The 25,209-nt window shown below is 44.2% G+C and overlaps 1 protein-coding gene and 1 long non-coding RNA gene across 5 annotated transcripts in view; one reads left to right on the top strand and one right to left on the bottom strand.

Moving 5' to 3' along the window:
- Positions 1-25,209, top strand: part of LOC134760431 (uncharacterized) — a 148,771-nt gene that overhangs the window by 112,290 nt on the left and 11,272 nt on the right. The gene's annotated exons all lie outside the window — the stretch shown is intronic.
- The window catches only part of ZFHX3 (zinc finger homeobox 3), a 273,572-nt gene continuing 256,124 nt past the window's right edge, over positions 7,762-25,209 (bottom strand). For all 4 annotated transcript variants that reach the window (XM_054535056.2, XM_054535057.2, XM_024233388.3 and 1 more), the window contains 3 exons: positions 23,021-23,123; positions 16,264-21,705; positions 7,762-12,050 (listed from right to left, as the gene is read on the bottom strand). In XM_054535056.2, coding sequence (XP_054391031.1) covers positions 10,378-12,050; positions 16,264-21,705; positions 23,021-23,123 — 7,218 coding nt within the window. In that variant the 3' untranslated portion in view covers positions 7,762-10,377. The remainder of the gene's footprint in view (positions 12,051-16,263; positions 21,706-23,020; positions 23,124-25,209) is intronic.

The following is a 25,209-nucleotide window of genomic DNA, read 5'->3' as shown; positions in this document are numbered from 1 at the left end:
TAACAGATTATCCACAGATAAGTATAGTGAGAAAGGTAGCCTGGAACAAATACTGAGTTATGAAAGCAGGTAATGAGTTAACACTTTAAGAATTTCACTTATCATGGACGTATTGTATGCCCAATTTAAGTGGGAACTAAGTTTTGCAAAATAAATAAACATACAGAAGACATTATTTAGGTTTAGCCAAAATGACTAACATCTGCTGGGGTCTAACTGAGTAACTTTGTATTACTCAGTGCAGTGAATTCACATCAGAGTGAGAGCTATACTTTGAAATCAGTGGATTTCTTTGAGCCACATTTGGTTAGCCTGTAAAATTATCTGTGTGAAGGAAGACATTGAAATGTGTTTTTTTTAACAAAGGCTAGAATAACTTTAGGAATAGTGATAACTCTTGTAGTTAAGGGGAAAGAGCTAATATATTGTTTTAGGGTCAGTCATACATCTGCTCCCTCATATTTCTGGGCTGGCTTACAACTTCAAAACCTAAGAGATGGTTTTCCCACTCTGTGGCATTATGGCAAAGCAAAAAAGGTGGCTAGAAGAATTCATATGTTTGCCTACCTTTCTTTCACCTCTGATCATTGTAAGCAAAAGGATGAATTAGTTGCAACCTTAATCTTAAGAGATCAATCAGCACCTTATGTCCAGAGAAGTCAGCTGGGGACGTCAGGTTCCTGTGTTCAAACCTTTTGGGAAATTTCGTAAGTGTTGCCAGCACTTTGGAAAGGTATGCAGGACTCTTACCACATATATCTAAAAAATAAATTTGATTTCAGCTTCTAGCAGAGATGGAATAATAGAGACCAGATGTACCCCCCCAGCTGAAACAACAAAAAAATACAGAACAAAATATATGAAAGAATGGTTTTCAAGGTACTAGACATCACACAGTGAAGGACAGTGATCCCAGAGAGATGAGAAACAAACAAGGTGAGCCCTATGATTATCCCACCTTATTGCCTTGAAAGAGTTTCCAGGCCACAGCACAGGGTGAGGAACCTGAGTGAAGCCCAGCAGACTCCCTGAGTTGAGATAAAGCTGAGTCTAGGGAGACCAAAGCAGCTAGAATTGTTAGGACAAACTGCCACAGTAAAGATGAAAACCTGGAGATCTTCACGGGGTCCCTCATAAGTATTCAGAAAAGTACCAATTACTTTTGGCCCTGGAAAGAACCGAAAGCATAAAAGGGAACAATACTTGATGCTCACACAAGATGGGGAACAGTTCATGGGACATTTGAGTAGAGCATCAGCACAATCATTCTGCAGTAGTGGCGAATAATTAGCTCTAGAGTAAATAGTGCTCTGGTCCTGCTTGAAACAAAAACAAGACCCAGAGGGATCACAATATTTCCAAATAACTTAAGTGCATCCCAGAACAAAGCTTAAGGAAATTTATAGGAATACAAAAATATCCAGGACCCAACAAGGTAAAATTTACAATGTCTAGTAGCCAATCAAAGATTGGCAGGCATACAAACCGGCAGAAAGACAATAGCCTTAATGAGAACAATCAACTGAAACTGATACAGAATTTACACAGATGTTAGAATTAGCAGAGGATGATGGTAAACAATTATTGTAACTGTTTTTCATATGTTCAAAATTTAAGGAGAGGCATGAAAGATACTTTGAAAACCCAAATTAAACTTCTAAAGATAAAAACTTTAATATCTGAGTTGAAAAAATACACTGGATGGGATTAATGGCAGATTAGAAGAAAATATTAGTGGACTTGAGGGTATGGCATTGGAAACTATCCAAAAGGAAACACACAGAGAGAAGAGTAAGCAAACAAACAAGAAACCAAACAAACAAATGAAAAACTTAGAGCATCAGTAAGCAATGGGTTAACTTCAAGTGGCCTAATACCTATATAATTGGCATCCCTTTGGGGGCGGGGTGGGGGTGGTGGCAGGGGAAGTGAAGGGAGAAGGGGCAGACAAAATGTGTTTGAAAAATAATGGCTGAAAAACTTCCAATTTTGATGAAAAGTAATTCCCCACAGATCCAAGAACTCAACAAACCATAAGCACAAGAAACATGAATGAAACTATACCAAAGCACATCATAATGAAATTGTGATGTGATAAAACTAGTGATAAAGAGAAAATTAAAAGCAACTAGAGAAAAAAATACATAAAAAATAAGGATGATAGCAGATTTGTTACTGGAAACCATGCAAATGAGGCACCAGTGGAGCACTACCTTTAAAGTACTCAAAGAAAAAAAAAATAAGCTGAATACAAATCACACTTTGCTAACTATTCAAAGTGTCAAACTTACAACCATGTAACAAACAAAGACACTGTATGACGATGTCCTATCTACAGGCAGTATGACAAAGCTACATTTATGGGTTGTTATCCTCAGAGAAAAAGAAAAATCACCCACCAGTCATTCTCTAGTAAAGAGGCCTTTACTAGCCCTCTGATATCAATACTGGCAACTTTCTTTCTAAGGCCATCATTGTTCTGATTAAAAATAGACAAAGTTCACAGATAGGGCCTCCTAAAGCCTGTATCCTAAAGCCTGATGAGTTCTTAACGTGCAGAGGCTATCATAGAAACACTCTAATTGAGTCTTTTCTCTCTGCTGATTTAGTTTTTACCCATTTTTTTCCCATGTGTCTTTTAAATATTTATTTTGCAGCTTACTCCAATAATAGTATTTTAAAAACCTCTTCCTGGGTCTAGGGGTGAAGAGATCCTCTTGCTGCATTCTTTTGCATGTGTTCCCCTTTCAATTTTGTTTCACCTACAATTAATTAATGCGGAGTCTCATTTCAGATGCTACACTTCTCAACTTGTACATCTGAACCACCTCAAATCAGGTAGTGGGCAAACTGTCACAGCATATTCTGTTTTCCCTATTCTGTAACCCCATACATCTAAGCGGCTCATCTTTCAAGGCATGGTGAAGCAGACATACATATTGTCTTGGAAACAAAAGCAAACTACAAGCCATCTTTTCCTCATGTCCAAATTAATTACTACTGGTGGGCATTGAAATACTATAACCCAAACTCCTATACCATACTCCTGTACAGCTCGTGAGCAGAAACCTCCTAAAGGATCTCTGCACACTCTGAGATATATATAGACAGGAAAAGGTCAGAAATAAACGTATGACAGAGGCTTGAGGGCACTTAACTTTACAGCTGCAGTTCCCAAACCTCTGTGAAGGAAAGCCAGGGTTAGAAAGCAGCAGTTCCAAGGGGCCTACAGAAAGGAGACATGGAGAAGTCATAATGACTCATAGTAACAGCCAATTTTTAGCACTTAGTATGTACCAGGTGGTGTCCTAAGCATTTTACGTATATTAATTTATTTAAAATTCACAACCCTATGAAGCAGGTACCGTTACCCTCATTTCACAGTGGGAATAAATAGCTAAATCAAGGTCACCATGATGGAGCCAGAATTTGAACCCTATCGGTCTGACTCTGGAGCCCCCACTCTCACTCTTCTGTAGTCTCTCAAGAAACAGTGTGATGGGGGAAGAGCACTGGATGAAGGCTAAACACCTGATTAGTGCCTTCTCCCCTCATTACCTCACTATCCTGAATACTGGGGATAAATGTCACCCACCTTGTCTACCTTACAGATCATTTGAGGAACAAACAAGAAGTATGTAATTTTACAAAATATTTTTACAGGTGTTATGCAAATGTAAGGCATACACAGGAATTAAAAGAGCAGCAATGTGTGAGGGGCGCAGGAGAGTGGTGTATTGAGTAGGAAGGCAAGGAAGAATGGTGTTAAAAAAAAAGCTGTGAACATTGCAGAGGTAGAGAATAGCCACCGCTGCCTTTCTCCATTGTTACTATTAGTTACTGCTCAGCACTCACTTCTCAGGCCAAGGGATCTTGGCCCAAAATTAAAAGTTTATCTGAGATTTTTCATTCCCATGTTAATAAGGGATTGAAAAGTTTGATTAAATAGCCTCTTTGTTCATCTCTTCTACATAGAATAAGAAGTGAGCATACATAAAGGATCAAAAGTAAATTTATTTATGTTGCTTGTAATTTAAAAACTCAAGAAGACAGATTCAGAGGAACCCAAGCTTACTGACTAGGACATCCTAAAAACAGATGCCTCTAGTTTAAGAAAAGAATGAAACAAGAAGGAGGAAGGAAAATACCTACCTTCATCATGAAGTAAGGAATGGAAAACTGCCTCTTCCTCAGTGGTTCTGAGAGCACTAATTTCTTTGCAAGTTTTTCCAGAACCTTGGCTGTTTCATCCCCAGCAGTAATGTACAGAGGCTGAGTGAGCACATCTGTCCTGCTGTAATTAAGGCTGCAGAGCAGAGCAGCAGGTGCAAAATTCTCATCCTTCAACTTGACTCTCAAACTGCATGTGCTCTTGTAACTTAAAGTCTAAACTTGTTAAAAGTAAGGTTTGGAAGGTCATTAGTCTGTAACAGGGAGGGGTTAGGCGCTACAGATGTTTCTTTAAAGCAGAATTAGAAACAGCTACCTAACACATATCTGCCATTTTCAGATGTTGCCATTTCATTTTCCAAGGGAGAGAAAGCCATTAATTCATCCATATGAGGATGATACTGAAGCCAGATTGGAAGACTTCTTTTCCCTTAAGTAAAACAGATTTTCCAGTAACAGAAAGAGCTTCAGGTCTTTTACCCAGCCCTTCCTTAATGTAATTTTGGTGTTCAGAGATTCTCTGATACAAAGGGCTCAACCATCAATAAAGTTTTTTCTTATTATTTTCTTGTTAGAAATTTATCTGTAGGAGAATTTGAATTGTAGTCACCTTCCTCCAAAGAGCTGAAGCAGCAAAACCTCTCTGCAAAACTAGTTCCATTTAAAATGTTTCAATGCAATCCTGCCAGATCCTAAAATAATTATAGTTTAGAAAGGCAGACGTGGCTTTGGGCCTGAACAAGTTTTATCCCACTGTACCTTTCCACAGGGTGGGAAGAGAGGTCAGCAGCGTTAACTGGGTGCCAAGAAAACATACCGAGATCGAAGCCATCCACTTCTGCAGGAACACCGAAAAGAAAGGTGCAACGCTTGGGGAAAGATTGGATTTCATTAGGGACAGTGACAATACCTGTTTGGCATAGAGGTTCCAGTGCTGGCCAGGGAACCACCTTTCCTCCCTGAGCACTAGTAATGCCAGTGTCAGTTGTGGAATTCTTTTAAGTTTTGAGTTAATAGGGTCACTACTTTTTGAATGCCTGCTGCAGAAACTAAGAAAAATGGCTGGCTGAGCCAATAGAAGAGGATTTTGTAGCTCAACTCCTGGGGAAGAAAATACTCCTTTTGACGGAGGGCAGGTGCTGTAGACCTTGCAAGGACATAGCCAGTCTGCAATGTCATCCAGGCCCACCCGCTAAAGTTTTCAAAGTATTTATTAGCTGTGGCTATAAATTAGAGATGAATAGAAGGTCTTCAGGCCTGATCTTGGAGGCATTCCTTATGAATGAAGTTCAAGCATTTGCTGTGGTAGGGGAGGGTTTTTGTAAGAGGACTGAATCATCTCTTGTATGCAGACATTACATTACTGATACTGCTGTTGTGCAGACTGGGCCTCTCAAATTCTGCTCTAACAGAGGTTTAGAAAAGTCTTTTGCTAGGACAGGTAAATGTAGTCAGTTATCCACTTAGTTCAACTTACCGTTCATATCTTTCTGTCATAAACACTAGATCCAATTCCCATTTCAAAAAAGTTGAACCTACCTTTCTCATGGCTATCAGTAAAACTTTTTTGCCTGCAATTGTGTCAAGCATCGAAAACTTTCATATAAATATTTGAATTAAAAATCTAGTTGCTATTAGGGCACTCTGGGGCCAAATATCGTCCAAGATATCAGGCGTTCCCCCTCCCAATGAAGTAACGCAGACAGCATCATGGCCCAAACTTCTGACATTCATGAGCCCCAGGAGATGGGAAATACAAGCGTCTTTAGAAACACTAAAGGGCTTGTGTACATCCGTTTGTACCTTGGGATAAGTACTCCCTGCACATACAACCTCAAGGTATTCACATTTATACTTTGCCAGCCATCATCAGCCTCTCTCTCCTGCACACACACACATGCATGTGCACAAATCTGGTAACAGAGACAGGAACTTTTGCTCATATTTTTTTTTTAATGTATCACAATGAGCAGGAAACATACTTGATGAAATATTTTCAAAGGAGTATATTCAATTACCATCTACAATCAACTTAACTATGACAACAAAGTTTTTGTGACAAATTTTCTTTTTTCAGTTTGAAAGTTCCATGTGGTTCTGTTTGTTAGTCTCCATGTATTTTGGTACAGTTCGAGATCAGCATTGTTACAGTAACAAAAAAGCTAACAAGACTACATTATAGAAAAACACCAAGAACATCATTTTTGGTTTCACTTGCTCTATTTTTTTTTGTTGTTTTTTGTTTTTTTTTTCTTTTTGTACATTGCAAAGGCTGTTCATATACCTCTTCACCTCAGGGTCACGTTCATTTATGCTTTCTTTCCTACCCAAACTTGCCCCCCTCCCCCCTGAAGAAAGTAAACAAACAAACAAACAAAAAACTAGTCAAAGCTTTGTTTCACAGTGGGCAGTATCTCAGCGCCAACAAACAACTCAATTTATGCTTCTATTTAAAATGTTTTAATTTATTATTTAAAAAAAATATATGTCCATGAACATCAAGTGCACTGGCTTGGGTCACTGCCTCTCTCTCCTGCAACTTCCTGCCATGCCTGATAAACTCAGGTTTAAACACATGCCGTCTGTTTTACTTTATTTTCAATTGTGTAAAACTTTGGCCACATTCATCTCTTTAAAAAGCTTGTAATTAAAAAAAAATTCCTAGATGTATTAAATTTTTCCTTGTGTAGATATGTGGTTTTTGGAAGGATGGAGGAAAGATGGATGAAATAACTCCCATTCCGTGGGTCAGACTGGTGTCTAGCACCAACCCACACTATAGGGAGAAAACCAAAAAACGAAGTGTTAATGGAGGTGAAGAACTAATAATTTAAAAAGCAAGTGGAAATATATCCTACCCAGCTACCTACAATGCAGCAGACAGGAATAAATTCCCCAAGTGAGATAAAGCTAAACAGTTGAGCATTGTAGTGAATTCATGCTTTGTAAATAGTACTGGTCATAGCCACGGTGGCTGTCAGCCCACAAACATCTGACTTATGTTGGACCTCTAATGTTCACCATCACTGACTGCTTTGCTACTTCTGGGTTAGTGCTGAGAATTATTCTTACTTTTTTCAATGAACATATATGTGGGCGGTTTAGTCATAGAGGAAAGCATTAAGGGTGCAACCCACTCCACTCCAGGTTGAAACAATCAATCACATAACCCCTCTGAGAACACTAGGTGGGTGGAAGCGTGCTCAGCCAATCTATTCAACCACCTTATTGTTGCCAAATACCCACGGCTCAAGGCATGGCGTAACAGAACACTGACAGTCACTCTGCCTCACAGAGGGAGGATGGCATAGTAGCTCCAAAAAAAAAAAAAAAAAACAAAAACCCAAATCATCAGGGAAGGGGCAGCAAAATTATAAAGAAAAGAACTTAAAGTTGAGGGGGGGAGGGAAAAGGATAGAAATTGCACTATTACCAAGCAATATCATTTTTAAAAACAACGTTTTCAGAGAAGACCTAGCAGAATTTGACAGGTAAAGCTAGTGTTAAATTGTTAACTGATATCACATAGAGAACCAAAAACAAAAACAATTTTTTTTCTATATGGTACAGACACAGAGTAACATACAACAGTTAAATGGCAAAAAATATATATATATATTTCATAGAGTTACAAACAAGATAAAATAATGGAAAACAAAAAACTGTACAACTTTAAAATTTAAAAATGTTCATCTCAAACACAGGAAGAAATACAAGATTTCTTGTTAAAAGGAAATAGCTTGTTAAAACAGTAAATGTTTTGCGTACTTGCTTTTGACATCTTATGCTACAACTGGATACTGGTATGAATAGTTAGATGGTATTCTTTAGTATTTCTACTTAAAAAAAAAACAATTAAAAAAGGAATTTGCACTGTGCATCAGCCTAGTTAGAAATATGTACAACATTTCAGGATCTACTATTTCATTAAACTAAAAACAAATTCATAAAAATAAAATAGTCCCGGCTAAAAAAGAAAAAAAGAAAAAAAAATCCATTTTCAGATCTTGGAATGCTCCAGTCTTTTGCAAAGTCGATGAGTGGCTTCAGCACTGGGGAAAGAAGCCTGAAAGGTGACCAATGGAACCTGCATTCACAGTCTTCAAAGTTCCCTTTTGAAACATAAGGAAGAAAACGAAGGGAAGAAGGATTTCACACTTTGGGGGCAAGGGGAGATGGTTTCTGTTGATGTTTAGCTATGAAAGTGAAACAGCAAAGCATCTATTTGTCTCCAAAATCTGTGTTTTAGCAGCACAAAGTTTTCAAAGGTCAGACCATTTATTTATTTATTTATTTATTTTACATGAGAAGGGGTGTGTGTTACAGGAATATGGATATTAACAGAAACAAGTGCCTCACATACGGTTCCTTTTTTGCTTTCTGTACATTGCTATCTGCTGCTTTGTTGGCTGCGCTCTGGATCACTCGCCGCTCAGACTGCCTAACACAAGGACAAAACTTTGAAGTAAAAAATGTGTCTTTTGGTATCTGGAATTGTCATTAACAGTTGCCTCTCTGCGTGCAGAAGAAGCACATAACAACCTGGGAATCTTCTGTTTTTCTCTTTCTTTTATTAAACTAAGTCTTGTTTGTTTAAATCAGAAACAAATTCTCAAGTAACAAGAACCCTTTCCCTTTTTTCTGCATCAGCAGTGAAAGGGTGTGTCTTTGGATTTTATTTAAAGCATGAAATTTTCTTTTCTGAGAGGAAAGAAAAAACAAACACAAAACCAAATCCCTAACCAAAAACTTTTTTAGAAAAGAAAAGTACACAGCCAATTACACAAATGGAAACAAATCCTTTAGTATAGAAAAAGAATATTTGAAGCTCCTACCAAACAAGGAGGAAAAGAAGGGGTACAAAGAAAAGCCAAAAGGATAAATAAAAAATAAATGCACAAGGCTAACAGACACAGGTAACTAGAATTATATGCCTTTAAAAAGTTTCAACTCCCCAACCAAAAATAATCTGTGAGGATCCTAATGACCCCTAGAGTCCCTTGAAATTCTTTCTTTAGTTTTATAAATTCTGCAGCTCCCTCTAAGAAATGAAGGCAGCTACCTTAAGTGGGAGATTATAGGATGGGAGGTGGGAGATTATAGGACGGGAGGTGGGAGAAGGAAAGAGAAAGTGGAATTAAGGGACAAAGGGGGAGAAAAGCTTAGGTGAATCAACGGATTGCAATCTATCTGCTAGGAATGAACAAGACAACATCAAATGAGGAGCTGTCAGCTGGACCATACAAAAATCTAAATGTACACAAAAGTTTTTTTTTTTTCCTTTTAAATCTACCATACTGCTTCAGTTCATTTCCAATGCAACAATCTACTCAACATCAAAAATGGTCATATCTATCATAAATACAGAAAGTCAGTTTTTAAAACTTATTTTTCTTTAAGCTACAAGTCCTCAACACTCTTTGTGTGTGTGGGTTTTTTTTTTTTTCTCTGAAAGTGGGAGTGCTTAACTTTTCCCCTTGAAATTGGCTTCAGCAGAAAAGCTATCCTTAAAAATCCCCAGAAAGCTAAAGCAGTTCACATTGTTCTTCTTGAATACTTTCTGCCCATTTTTAAATTAACAAAACAAAAAATCTTTTTCTGGAACAACAACAAAAAACAAACTGAAAAAACAATAATAATATATAAAACAATGATTCTGAAAACAGAACAAAGTGTGAGCGATTGACCTGAGAATAAAAAGACATTACATTTCTTTTTTTCTTTTAGCAAGCCATTGGTATCTGAATGCTAAGATAGCAAGAAATTTAAAACTGTAACAAGGTGGACTGCTTTCCCATACAGTGCATGCCGGGCTCCTCTGTGCTATCAGCGTGGGGCGTTTATTGAAAAGGGGCAAATATACAAGGGGTTTAAGCTCCAAAGACATTAGGGAGGCCCTGCGGACTTCTGTTTCCCAGACCAATAGTACCTTCAAAAGGACACAATATAACAGGGTTAGGGCTTTTTTTTTTTTTTTTAAGTATTTATTAAAAGAAAAAAAAAAGACAAGAATGTAAAATCACCGGCATAGATAGGTATATGGGAAAACAACCCACGCTTTTTCTTTTTTTTCCTTTTTTTTTTTTGTTTTTTTTTTTTTGTTTTTTGGTTAGAAGCTTTGGAATTGCAGTTAGTCTATTTTTGAAATTGGTTTGTTATTAATTTTTGTATTTAAATTCATTTGTTTGTATTGTTCATCTTCAAAGCTTACAATCTGAAGGTGTCCGTTCCTACACTGGTCAGACCACTGTCCTTGGGGCAGCTGGGGTCTTTGGGACCCTCCACCGGGCTCGCCGGTCCGTCGGACTTTTGGCTGAGATCCGTGTCAGACTCCTCCGAATAGTCGTCTGTTGGCATCGAGGGCTGAACCCCTGAGGTGCTGCATGAACTTGAGGTAACCGTTGAAGATGAGGAGAGAGGAGGAAAAGAAGGGGGCTTCGCTGCCGAAGCCCGGGAGACCACTTGCGGCCAAGACTTCCTGGAGGCATGGGGGGAAGCGGAGGAGGGGGCGGCGGCCGACGGGGGAGGGGGGCTGTCGTTTGAGTGAGCGGCAGACTGCGAGGTAGATGCGGTGCTAGGATCGGGGAAGCAGGCAGAGTGAGGTAATAAACTAGGGTGCTCTTTGGCGTTTCTTGCTGCTCTCGTGATTGTTCTGTGTTTGTGCAAGGCCGACTCGAGATGTTGACTCAGAGCTTCCTCCCCACAGAGCGCGCTCTCGCACGCCAGGCAGTGGTACGAGCCGCCGCCGCCGCCACCGCCACCACCGCCACTGCCGCCGCCGCCGCCGCCGCCGCCGGTGGGGACGTGAAGCACCATCTCTTGCAGGTTCACCACAGACTGGCCGAAGAAGCAGAGGGACTTCAGGTGGCTCCTCGCCGCCTCCTCGTCGCCGAAGCCCGCCTGGCACTTGCGGCAGACCAACTTGTACTGCACCTTTGGAACAATGAAGGGGTCGTAGAGGGAGTCCGCACTTTTGCTTTCTGCTTCTGGCTCTTCAGGGGGTTTCGGCAGGAGGGGGGACACCTCACGGGGGGCGTTTTTCTGTTCTTCTGGTTTGGGGGATTCTTTGGCAGGGTCTTTGTCTGGGGAAGCAGCCCCCGGGGGGACTGGGGTTTGGCTTGCTTTGGGCTGCTGCTGCTGCACTTTTTGCTGCTGCTGCTGCTGCTGTAGTTGCCGCTGCTGCTGCTGCTGAATTGCCTCCTGCAGACTCTGCTGGTATTGCTGGTACTGCTGCAGTAGGGAGCCTGGGGACAGCCCCATCAGGGCCTGCGACAGTGCAGGGCTGTAGGGGAACAGGCCTTCCATGCCATACATAGGCTGCAGGTACCCGCTCTGCAGGGCGCCAGGGATCTGGGGAGCATAATAAGGAGAAAAGCCTGGTACAAAGTAAGGAAGGAACTGGCTCGTGAGCAATGCTGTGGGGTCCGAAGTCAACGCGGCCTGCAGGGCCTGCAGCTGTGCAGGGTCTACCGCATACTCCATGGTGGGCAGCGGGGCTGAGATCGTGGCTGCAGTTGCCGTGGGGGCCTCTCCTTTCTCCTTCTTGGGGACAGGCAGGGGTTCCCCTTTCCCTTTGTGTGCCTTTTCCTTCTCCTTTACTTTCTCACTGTCTTTGTCCTTGCGTTGCTGCTGCTGTTGCGGTGGGAGCTGTGGTGTGGGTGGCGGCTGGGCTGCTGGCGGCGGGGGAGGCTGCTGCACCTGTGGCTGCTGCTGCTGCTGGGGGGGTTGCTGAGGGGCCATCGCCATGGTGGCTTGTGCTGGGGTTGGGGAGCTCAGCGACGCTGAGGACGGTTTATTTGGTAATCCAGATGTGGGGAGGCCAGGGGAAGGAACAGTTGTGCTGGGCAGACCCATCAAGTTCGGCTTAGGAGACGTTAAAGCTGAAAGGAATGGAGACAGAAATCACCCGTCAGTCTGGGCAGGGGTAGGGCTGAAGCTCAAGACGTTTTGCCAGTGTCACTGGCACACAGTCTGAGATGTCAAGGCTTGAAGGATCCTCTCAAAATGAGCATTTCCAACAGAAGTATCCCACCAGGCTCAGGGCTGGACAACCTTGTATTCTAATGAGGATTCAGTCCTGGGTCAGCTCCCATACTTCCCCTTTCAGCCAAACAACTTCCAACACCTTCCTGCCCAATGTGCCACACCCGCTAGTTCACATTTTCTTTGCCAAGTACTCCCAGCTACCATTCACTCTGCCCAACTGCAATTAGTCTAGAGGCCCCAAAGCTAGCTGTTTCTAGCTGGGGCCCATTTGCACCAAAGGCCTTCATCACAAAAATAGTATGGCCACGAGGTCTCCAGAGAAGTTATCTGGAGGACAGCGGCAATAGGAGAGAAGAGAACAAAAGCAAGAAAGCTAGCACGGCCACATGAACAAACAAAACAGGCTCTACATGTGTTCCTCCTCTCTGACCTCTGTTGCTGCAGTTGACTGGATGCTTTCGGAGGGTAGAGAGAAGAAGATGAATAGGAAAGTGTGGGGGAAGGGCCTGGGAAGAAATAAGAACAATCCATTCAGGGAAAATTGCTTCCATGCCTTGGCCCAGCTGATCTGCTTCAACAAGTCTACTCAACAGTATAACCGCCTAGGAAGAGGATTCTGGAATCCGCTGGAGAAACGACCACCTTCTCTTCCTGCCCCTGTTTGAATGATACACAGGAGGGCCAGTGGGACTGTAGATGGTTGAGGAACAACCGCAGGAAAAGGAGAAAAGCCATGTCAGAAATGGAATAGCCCAAGATACTGACACCAATTCCCAAGACATCACAACCTACCCCAAGCACCACTGCCTATGGATAGCAAAGGTCTCTGACTGTGTCACCAGGCCCTCATGGACTGGAGTCCCATGCTTGATCATACTCACCCCTAATCTACCACCGCTCCCTGCAATGCCTTCACCGACCCGAGAGCCTAATACCCTCCCTGACCCATAGCTATCTCCTGGTTTGAGTCATCAGTTCCAAGGTAATGCAAGAGGGTGTTGCTACGGATGGTACTCCAAGCTTCAGGTGTGTTGAGACTAGCAAGATAGTAGGTAAGGACAGCATGGGGGTGGGGTGCAGCGTGTGCTGGACGATGAAAAGCTGAGAAAACAAAGAGCAGGATCCCACAGGCAACAGCTCTCAGAACACCTCTATATTCACCATATCCAAGAAACTAGATGGTATATACATCTCTTCAGAGGACAACAAAATGCAAAATCAAAATCTTATTTGGACCTCACCTTCTGCTGGAAAGCTGGGGAAGGAGTTCCATAACATGACACTGAGAAAAAAAAGCAAGAAAAAGCACTCTGAAGCCCAGACCTGGGGGAAGACTGCTGATTTCTGGCTATCATGGTAGTGTTCACCATCAAAACCCTCAGATTTCAGATGAAAAGAACAAGACTGCTTCAAATTGCCAATCCCAGACAAACATCTGTTAATACTGGATAGCCAAGGAGAAAGGTTCCTTCAGCATCTCATCATCCAGTGTCCTCAATGCACATAAGACACCAGAGAAGATATGTGTGACTCTACTCAGAAAAGCTTAGTAAAGACTTGTTAGTTAAATTGGCACAAACAAGACAGAGACAGAGTAGATTATGAGTTCTAAACTTGGGACATGGCTCTGTCTCCACTAGGCAATGGGCCTGCTCTCAGTGGGGCAAGGAAGGAATATCTAGAGATTTCCCCATCCCCATGGCTCCAGACTTTTAGGAGAAAGATTCAGGTCAAAAAGCCTTAAACTGTGTGTCTTCAACTGACGGTCTGTATAAGAGGTTCAAATTTTAAGAAACGTTTACAAATCTGTACTATTTACCAAGCCTTGCACTAGCCATGCTAGACACAGTAGCTCAACACACTCACAACTCTGTGACATCCTTTTTCTGATCTGTAAGATCAGAATCAGGCAAGGTACTTCATCCCCCCAGGACTTACTCCTACAACTCTGGAGTCACACTGACCCTGTGGGATTATGGTCACACACATCAGACATGTGACCCTGGGACTTTCGGTTGAACTCTTGGAACCTCAGCTTTCCACAACAGATGGTTATAAGGATTAAATAAAAGACCATATTGATAGAAAAAGCTTAGCATTGGGCCTGACATATAATAGATGTTTAATAAACACAAGTTCGCTCCTTCCCTCCCATTCCAGATCCAGTGTTTTTGAGAGCTGTGTTACGATCAGGTGATGATAACTGGGGTATGTCTGCTGCCCTGAATAAATAAGAGCTTATCTTTCTATCTCGAGTCCACTCTAAGTGGTCAGAACCTGAGTAGCACTAAACATATACCTGTTGACTGACTGGCTCATATTGGGTGTTGTGGAAGGAGCACATAGCACTGGGAGCCCAGAGGCCTGGGTGGGAGCTCTGGCTCCTACCCTAGCTTGTTGAATGGTCTTGACCTCTCTGGGCCTCAGATTTCTCATCTGTAAAACAAGCGGAATAAATCATACATTCTGATTCTACTTTTTTTCACATTACTGTGATGTGTTAAGCCTTCCCAAGCCCCTCTGCCAGGGTCCTGGGCTGCAGGGGTAATTAAGTGCTTCGCTATTTTCCATAGTTTGTTTTCCTGGCTTATGTGTAGCTGGCTTTCTGTGACATGACTTGTCAACACATACAAGCAACAACGTCTATGTCTTAATGCTTTCTTTTCTTATTCTCTTTGAATAAGAAATGGGGACCAGGAATGCAGTAGACTTATGTTTGGTAAAACACCACTCAAAGTGTAAAATGTGGAACTAATTCAACCAGAAACTAAGACTGCTGTGGGAAGCAGCACAGCTGCTTTAACCCCTGGGAACAGGGACACATTTTGAAGGCAAGGTAGCATTAGGAGGGGTTCTCCTTTGGTGAACTGGAGCTAATCATTTCAGGCCATTGTGGGGGGAATTTGCAGACTTGTGTCTAAGCCTAACAGGACCCTGGAGGTGAAGGTCCAATTTAGCAAAGATGGCTGGATCCAGAGATGTGAAGACAGAGAAGGAGAAACAAGAGAGGTATGTAGGAAGAACTGGAAAACTCCCTATTAAGTGCGACTATAAGAGCGCCAAGTATGTATGATTCTCAATGATCAGGAGCAAGGAAAGGGAAATGGGCAAAAGGAAAAAATAGAGGTAACTGAGGACCTCTGAAATGTGCATCAGTATTTGAACAGAACCACGTTGCCCAATACAAGATTGCTGGTCAGTGCACTCAAGTAGAACGGTCATCTTGTTAAAAACAGCCACTATTGTTCTGGCTAGAAGAGAACCCCAATATTAAGGATCTACCACATAAGAGCTTCTTTCTGATAGCAGTTCTTTTTTTTTTTTCTTTTTTTGAGACAGAGTCTCGCTGTGTCACCCAGGCTGGAGTGCAGTGGCACAATCTCAGTCCACTGCAACCTCTGCCTCCAGGATTCAAGCGATTCTCCTGCCTCAGCCTCCCGAGTAGCTGGGACTATAGGTGCATACCACCACACTTGGCTAATTTTTGTATTTTTAGTAGAGATAGCGTTTCACCATGTTGGCCAGGCTGGTCTCGATCTCCTGACCTTGTGATCTGCCTGCCTCGGCCTCCCAAAGTGCTGGGATTATAGGCATGAACCACTGCACCCAGCCCTGATAGCAGTTCTTTTGCCACCGTAGCTCTCTCAAGAAGGCAGGGACCCCAGGTGAGGGCAAAGAGTTGATTTAAATGCTCTTGGACCAGTTTTCTTAGGGCATAATCCAGAATTAGCTAGGACTGACTCAGGTGTCTTATATTTATAACAAATATCTGGCATTTCCACAAGGACTGAATGAAAGGGTCTATGATAGAAACTTCTTTCCTGAAATATTCCAGAAATTAGTATACCAGGACCCTCAAGTTTTTCCCCATTATAGGGGATAAGAGTGGTTTCAAAGGAAACTGTTCTGACCAGGAGGTCCCATCCCTGACACACCAGTACTTGAGAGACTCAACAGGAACGAACTGAAGTCTTGTTGCTTTTAAAGAACTAGAAAGGGAAGCTTCCCATCTGCCCAGCACTCAGAGGGTTTGGGTGGTATCCACATAACAGAATGCTGACTGGGCAGCTATTTAGCCCTGAAACAGTGTCCTAGAGCAGAACCCACCTGTGTTGGATGGAGTAAAGCCTGGCAAGGAGGGGCTGTTGAGGCCCGGGAGCAACACAGGAGGAATGCCCTGGAGCGCTGGATATGCTGTAGGAAGGTTAAGGGCCTGAAGAGGGGCGTTGTCAAACATCCCTTGCTGCTGAGCTGCCAGTCCAAGGACCTCGTTGGCCTTTTTAATCCGGTCCAACTCTTGTTGAGCCATCAACTGACGTACGGTGGCTGGGTCAAAGTATTCTTTCTCCTTGTCCAACTGGCTTCCAATGGTGTCTTTAACTTTGGAGATATGCTGTTGGGAAAAGATATGGTCACGTACAGACAGCCGAGCGCTGTACTTGATGCCACACAAAGTGCACTCTGTTTTGGGTCCCTCATAACTCGTTTGGTTTATACCAAAATGCTTGGCCATGCTTAACTTGGACTTCTTTTCTTTTGCTCGGGCATTCTGGAACCAGACCTGAACGACTCTCTTTGGCAGTCCAATGTCATTGCCCAGGACCTCACATTCTAGCATAGTGGGTGTCCTGTAGTCATTAAAGCATGACTTGAGGACCTTCAGCTGCAGATTGGTCATTTGAGTGCGAAAACGTTTCTGCCCAGGCCGATCCCCGCTGTCACCAGATTTGCCTGCAGATCCACTCGCACCAGGACTCGGGGAGCAGGGGTCTGCAAGGCTTGAGGTTTCACTGTAGTCCACCGTACCTTCATTGTCATATTCCTTGCTATAAAAGCTCGGGGCTGGGCTGACCAGACCAGATGACAACCGATCTTCATACTCAGACATTGCCATCATGGCCACTTTGGTCAACCCTTCGTTGGGTGCAGAAGAGGATTTGGTTTCAGTTGCTATTCCCGTTGCACTGTCATTATCTGCGTTGCCCTCATCTCCAGTTGTGGTATCTGTGATTGCTGTGTTGACAGAGGAACAGTCATCGTTGTCCAGCTTAGTTTGGTCAAAGTTTAGATTAACTGAGGACATGGAGGGGCTTTCAAAGTCTTCAATCCCTTCCACCTTAATGGAGGAAGGGCTTAGAAGAGTTCTGGGCGACAATTCCATGGTTTTACTCACAGGTGAGAGGGGGACACCCTGACCATCACTACTGCTTGGGGGTAGGTGGGAAAAGCTAGTTCCGTCAAAAATATCTCCTTTCATCTGAAGTCCCCCATCACAGTCTAAGAGCATCGCAGACAGAGTTAGGTTGTAGCCAGCTCTCTTGGCTTCATGCCAGTGACGGGACCGGATATGAGCCTCGAGAGCAGTCTTGGCTTTGAAGAGCGCCCTGCAAAAAGGGCATCTCCTGTGGGCCTGCGCTGGGCCTACAGCCCGGAACTGTCCTTTCCTTTCCCGAGCTCGGGTGTTCTGAAACCAGACTTGTACCACACGTTTCTTCAAGCCCACCTCGTGTGCAATGTGATCCAACATCTTTCGAGTTGGATTGGAATCCAGTAGATACTTCTGGTAGAGAATTTCTAGTTGTTCTGGTGTGATGGTTGTTCTCAAACGCTTGTCTCTCTGAGGCTCTTCTCCTCCCGTCCCACTGTCATTTTCGCCAGGGCTTGCACTGGCCTTTTCCTCCAGCTTCCTCTTGAGAGTGTTCATCGTGGAGGTTGGAGTTGAAGGAGAAGTGGCTGAGCTTGCTGGAATCTGAGGTATGGCCCCAGAGAGCAGCTGGCTGGCCAGGAGTGGGTTACTGGGATCAAAGAGCATGAAAGGCATATCCAGGGACCTGTCCAAAAACTGGGGGTGGATGAACTGGTTCTGCGCACTCAGGAAGTGGAGCTGCTGATGCTCCTGCCAGTGCTCAAATGACGGAAATGCCAACTTACACTGGTCACACTGGTAGGGGATTAGCTGAGGAGGTAGGTTTGCGAGCTGTTGAGGAGTTGATGTGTGGAGGGGCTTGAGGGGCAGGTGAGAGAGCTGGGAAGGACTGGGGCTCGACTGGGGTAAGGGGCACTGCGGAGGGGGCGCTTGTGGAGGAGGCTGTGGCAACGAAGGCAGGGACGCCAGCTGGGGGAGCTTCTGCTGGGGAGTGTTGGTCTTCTGCTCGGGCTGCTCTTGCTGCTGCAGCTCTGGCTTTGGTTGTCCTTGCTTTTCTTGGGTTTGGTTTGGCTGTGCACTGGGAGCTTCCGCCAGCTTTGGTTTCTCATCGCCTGCCTCTGTTTTTGAATTGAAGGTGGCCAGTTCCTCAGCCTCCGCTGTAAGCTGCAAGAAAGCGGAGGAAGCTGTATTATTGGCTGATGGTGTTGGGGCGCTGTAAGCCTGTGAGGGCATCGGGGTACTGCAGGACGAGCTGGTAGGCGTCAGGATTTCCATGGCATCCATGGAATCCTCATTTTGGCTGTCGTCCTGCCCCTCCTCATCCTCATCCTTGTAACACAGCTTCTTCTGGTGCTTGATGAGATCAAAGATGCGCTGAAACACCAGGCTGCATTTTTTGCACTGGTAGTTCAAGTTGCTTGTTCGAATGTATCTATCGTTTGTAAGCTCACGCCGCTCTCCATCTTTGCCCTCTCCCTGATTCTCATAATTCTTCCTGGCTTTCTGTCGGGCATTCTGAAACCACACCACTATAACTCGGGTTGGAAGGTTCAGTAAATTAGAGAGTTGCTCAAATTCATCATCCTTTGGGTAAGCATTGGCATCGAAGAAGTCCTGTAAGACCCTCAGCTGGTAGTCTGTAAACCTTGTTCTTGAAGACCTCTTGCTTCCCCAGTACTCCTGCTTTGGAGGTTCCGGCGAAGGGGGCCGGGAGTCAATCTTGAGCTCCTCCAGGCTGGTGATAGGAGGATTACTGAAGTTGTAAGGGGAGTCCTTGTTACGCTGCCTCTCTTTGAAGAGAGTGTTCCTGAACCAGTGCTTGATCACTTTCTGGGGCAACCCGGACTTGTCTGCCATCTCTTTGATTTGCTCTTCACTGGGGGAGTTGTTAATGTCAAAATATTGCCGCAAGACTCGGAGCTGATCATCTGTGATCCTGGTGCGAGGCCTCTTGTTCTGCTGCTGGAGCAGGGTTGGATTGAGCTGATGCTGGTAGAGTTGGGCCAGGTCCGCAGGCAGAGGCTCCACAGGTCCCAGCTGCGGGGGTAGCTGAGCCGGCAAGGTCTGCAGCGGCATCGTCTGCATCATCAGCGGCGAGAAGATGGGCAGCTCCATGGGCATGGAGAGCTGGGTGAGCGGCACTGACGGCTGGGCGGGTGCAATTGTAGGTGAGGTGATGGGTGGGGCTGATGCGGGGATGGCTGGTGTGGACGCCGGCTGAGGCGGCGCTGCCGGAAGTGGGGGTGGAGGGGGTGGAGGGGGAGGTGGTGGTGGCTCTGGGGTCTGGGGCCTCAGTGGGTACAGTTTATCGTAGTGGTCTCTGTACTGTTTGGCAAACCTCTCGAGCTGTTTGAAAGGAAAGTAATTCTGATGAACGTGCTCTTGATGACTCTTTAAAATCAAGATGTTGGAAAATAACTTGCCGCAGGAGTCACACTCGAGCTTTTCCAGGTTCTCCCCCTGGTCAGTCTTCCCATTCTTTTTCTGCACCTTCTGCTTGTTCTCATTATATTGAATGACCAACTCAAAGCCAAAGTTCTCCAGCAGGGCCTTGGTGGCGTTCCCTCTGGCATCTGAAGCAATGCGTGGAGGGAGCATAGAAGGCTCAGAACTACCCCCTGTTGCCAACTCTTTCTTCTCTTTGGCCTTCAAGGCATCTGGCAGTGTTTCCTTCGGACCGGTGTTGCCCTCTCCCCCCTCGGCACTGTCCCTCTCTCTCTGGCTTTCTTTTTCCTTTTCTTTGATGACCAATTTGTTCTTCTTTTCAGGGTGCTGGCTTGGCTGAAGGAGGGCAGAGTGACTCTGGGCTACAGAGAGTTGGTTCTGCTGCTGCTGTGGCAAGATCTGCTGATGGCTCTGCTGTGGGACCTGAACCTGAGCCTTCAGATCTTCCAGCAGGCCTGGGCCTGTCCCAGTCAGTGTCAGTGCCCCACTGGTCACTGGCAAGCTCACCTCGGGGTTAAGCTGGAACTCAGCACTGGGGATGTAGAAAGGGAAGAGGAGGTGCTGCTGCTGCTGTAGTTGCAGCAGGGTCTCGGTTGTCATGGGGAAGTGAGGAAGGAGGGTGGGGTTAAACAGCTGAGACTGGATCAGGGCAGCCTGTTGCTGCAGCTCCTGCTGCAGGTGAGCTTGAACTTGAGCCTGGGCCTGGGCCAGCGTTTGTGCTTGTTGTTGTTGTTGTTGCTGCTGCTGTTGTTGCTGCTGCCTGGATGCAATCATATCTGCCAGTTTCTTCCGATTGGCCTCTTTGGGCTCTGAAGGGGAAGCGATGTTGGCACCGATAGGATTCCCCAGGGGTGGCATCCCTACACTCTCAGTGGGCACTTGGCTCAGTAAGTTAGAGCTTGGAGCAATGCCAGCACTGCTTGGATTGGAGGTGGTAAAGGTGTTACTGCCACTGGTGCTCACAGGACTTGGCGTGGAGGAGCTCAAGGAAATACTGCTGCTGTTCCCAGTCCCATTGCTGCTGCCACTTGCAGCCTCCAGCTTGGCTGCCCGGGCCTTGGTTTGATGTAACACAGACCTCATATGGATCTCCAGAGTGGAACTCTGGCTGTAGGCCACATTACAAGTGTTACACTTAAAAGGTTTGTTGTCCGGGCTGCTGGTGGGCTCTGGCTGACCAGTTGCTGATTCTTGAAGGGCTCTCTTTAACTTATGCAGGTGGGAGACAGAATTGTAGTGTACTAGCAGGATATTCTTTTGAGTGAAAGATTCCTTGCAGACAGTACACTTGTAAGGGCGAGAAGGGTCTAGGAACTTTTCCATAGTAAAATTGGGACCTTTTCTGAAAGGCAGAGCTCTCTTTGGCTCTGAGCCCGAGTCTTCTTGTACTGACCCAGAGTCACTGCCCGTTGGGCTCTGTTTATCTTCCAAGTCGCTCTCTTCCTCCTTGTCTTCCTCAACAATTATGGTATGGTCCTCAGCCAGAGTGGGGTCTCCCATTGCCAGGAGGTCCCCATTGGCCAGAAGGCCACCATAAAGCTGTTGGATGTCAGCCTCACTCAGCTCCAGGTGGCTTGTCTCGAGGTGCTTCTTCAGAGCCTGGAAAGTTCGGAAACTGCGCTGACAAAGACAGCACATGGTGGCAGCTCTGATCACATGGTACTGAGAATGGAGCTGCAACTTTTCAATGGTCTTGAAGGCCAGGCTACACTGATTACAGCGGTACTTGTACACATGGCGATCTGACACCGGCAGCTGAGGCCTCTTGGCATGCACTTCATTGAAATGCGTCTGAAGGGCAGCAGAAGTTTTGAAAACCTGGTTGCACCCCTTCTTCCAGCAGAGGAAGCCTGAGTCTTCTCTCACAGAGCCTGGGTCAGCAGGGGAGGGTTTCAAATCTCCGCTTTGCTCTGTGCTCGCGGATGGCAAGATGTTCTTTCCCAGATCCTCTGAGGTTTCTGTTAAAAAAAAAAAAAAAAAAATCAAACCCAAAGATAAAGAAGGCTTTGTTTCAAGGATGGCACCCAGAGCAGTCTACCTAGTCAGGCCTCATGAACACAGAATCTGATGATGAGGGAAGTGCCCAACCTGAATGACAGAATCTCTGCGGAGCACCTCCTGCTTTCTTTTGTTCCTCCAATAGAGCACATATTATAAACAGGGTGCACATGAACAGAGATGAATAAAAGGAAATACAAAAAGTTTCAATGCATAATAGACCCATGTCATATCACAGATCTAACAGTCTTTTAAATAGCATTTAATTGCTTGACTCAGAATCCTCAATTTCTCAAGAACTGGTTTGAAGGTTACTGATCTTAGACTGGATTTCCCTTTTATGTTCATCTTTTATGCAATAAGAATTTAGCACAGTAGATCTGAAGTGTAGAATATGTGAATTAATGCTGTCCTAAGTTGTGAGGAATTTACAAGAACTGCTGAACATCGTAATATAAGAAATTTGGGGCTACATATTTTTAGGCATTTAATTTCTTGTTATAATGTGACTTCTGATTGCCATCTCTATTCAATAAGCAATTAACATTCAAGTGTTCAATTATTTAAAATACATTTTTTTTCCTATAATAAGATCATCACACCCATAAATACCAAGACCCTTTATCAGGTCATTTGTCCATTGTCTGATATGGAAAACTCACAAGAAAGAGAGGAGGTGGGACAGTCGTATGGCCAAACTCTTCCCAACTTAGAACTCTTCCCACCTTAGAGGTGAAAGATGTAGGACAGCCTCACAGAGGTCTAACCATCCATCTAGCCAGGAAACACTATGTGGCACCAACTACTGTCTACAACAGTGTTCTTTCCAACAGCATCTCTGTGCTTCATCCTAAGCCAATCCCAAAAAACTCAGAAAGAAAGACAACTAATCCAGTGTACCTAAAAATCAACTCACAAGTCCCTACTAATTAAATCCTCAGAAATACAGTGTTTAATGGCTTAGAATGGTAGGGCCTACTGACTGAGTCTCTGGTTATTCACTCCCTAATTGTATAGTTTAAGAAGATGTGTGTGTCTATGCCAGAATTCCACTGGTTCTCATACTGATTTTCTCTCACTTTAAACCATGTGAGTAATATACAAATACATGCCAAGAAGCAGAGTATAAAGTAGCTGATGACAATGCCCCTCATCTCCTGATCAGTTACATTCACCTTAAGAGTACTGTAAGGAATTCCTGAAAACCTTTCTCCATGAACATTTTGGCATTCCATCTTGTTTCAATTTCTTGGGGTCAAGAATAATGATACTGACCAGGCTGCTTTCCTGCCTCTTCCAAATTGGAATTCCCATCTCGATCTGGAACAGCTGCTGGGAGGAACATGCTGCTTGGCATCACCATCTCGGGAGTGGTCACCTGAGGAGCAAGAGCAAGGAGAGTCAAATGGAGAGGAAAGCAACACAAAATAGGAAATGTTTAAAAATTATTTAATAAGCAAAATTAGCCTTCACCAGTGTAAAGCTAGAGGTGTCTCACTTTTCCTAGCTCACTGAAGATTCATGTTTATTAGACAAAGCTCACATCAGTCAAAAGTGTTTCTACGGTTACATTCTGGACATAATTAGCAGTGCACACTTGAAGAATAATCTTATTATTAATATTTTTCCTTTATGCAGAATTTTGACTTTGATCACTGACAATGTTTTGTCATGGGCTGTGAAACTTCTTGTGCAACCAATTAGGTAGATAAGTTGAAAGGCCCACCTTAAGCTGCTGAAAACATAATAAGGGCCCTAATTAAATCATACCTAGTAAAGTACACTGTAATCTTGAAGCAGGGAGCATTGTAGTACTGTTTTCAAAATGTATTCAGGCAAGAGGAGGAGGGGAGTAAGAGTGAAGGAAAGGGTAAGAAGAAAAGAAGAGAACAAAGGGAAGGCTAAGGACACGCAGACATGCTGGCAGATTTTCCAGGAAACAACATTTGTAACCCTTTACAAGCTGACATCAAGCACAAACAAGCCTTTTTTTGTGACTTACTTAAGCCACGATTTCTTCTGGAGTTTCTGCCCAAGGTATACAACATCAGAGGGAACTTCTGACCAACGTCCCAGCCATAGAGGGTGGCCTGCACAGCATTCTACAACAGGGCAGCCCCACCTTGACCATGGCCATTTTTTCTCAATACAGCAATTCTGGAAATCGCCTGGATCCAAACAGCTGCAACTTTTGGGCAGAGCCTCAGATATTTCTCTAGGCCTCCCTGCCATACGGCCAGAAGCCTGTCCAAACAAGTTATCATTTGCCTTATGTTAATGTGATAAGCAGCCCTCGATATCCAATGGAAAGATCAAAGGTTCTTCATTCAAAAAGAAGCAATATCCCTTTGCCTGATATGGGGTGGAAAGGGTAGGTGGCGATGATATTTCAAATGAATTAGAAACCGCCTCCCATTTGATGATAGCCGGAGAAATGGACTGACCTAGCAGTTACAGGACCAGAAACTACAGTCACCACTAACCTTTCTACGTGGCACCCAGCCCCACTTGGAGACATTATTTTTCCATCAAACAAAACCGTACTGTGCACAGACATCTTCACTGTCTGTTGCAAAGACTAGAATACTTAGATTTCTGTTCAAAATTTAATATTTTAAATACATTACTATTAATTTTTAATGGTGTGAAGATCCCAGCCTTGCTCAAAATAGCTACTGAGATGTCCACTAGAATCATCAGCAATAAGCTTGACAACTAGAGGAAACCCAGACAGCCACCCCCATCAACATAAGATAACTCCTCATCACACTTAGGGGTATTAGAATAATTTCAGCAACCCAGATGCCAGCGGGTGCAAAAAGTAAGCAACAGGCACCATGGAGAAGCATTCTGAGAAATGCTGTGTTTACGAAGAGCAGGTGTATGGCAGGTGAATGTGTGTGACATAGCATTCTTGCCCCCACAGACATCTGCACCTCACACAAAGCTCATCGGCAGCTGGTTAAGGCTAGCTGTTGATGAATCATTAGGAATGGAGTGGAGATTGCCAAACTCATTCCATCTATTTTCTTTTTAATAGAAGGCATTTCTGACCAGTGTGGTTGGGAAGTCCAGCGGGAATCCAAGAAGTGAAAGGTCACCGATTAATTTATAGTCCTCAGCCGAGGGGGAGCACAAGGTTGGGGGTAAGAGGGGGAGAAAAGGAAAGGAAAAAAGACTCCCCCCCACCTCCTTTCTCGGTTGTAGCTGCAGGATCAGTCCTTTCCTGGGATCTTTAGGAATTATGAAAAATGAATCATGAGAAATTAAAAAAAAGCCCTACAGAGTAAAAAAGAATAAAATTATCTAACACCTCAGCTGCACATCATTATAGAAAACTGTGGGCTTTTCATACGCATTACAGTAACGCAGACATCCCCTCTAACAGACTCAGTACGACGGATCAGTAATTGTTTTCATACACTTTAATTAGAAAAACTCAGATGGCTATGAATAATAATGGA

Source organism: Pongo abelii, chromosome 18, assembly GCF_028885655.2.
Source record: "Pongo abelii isolate AG06213 chromosome 18, NHGRI_mPonAbe1-v2.0_pri, whole genome shotgun sequence".
Taxonomy (NCBI): Eukaryota; Metazoa; Chordata; class Mammalia; order Primates; family Hominidae; genus Pongo; species Pongo abelii.
This window is presented reverse-complemented; position numbering and strand designations above follow the sequence as displayed.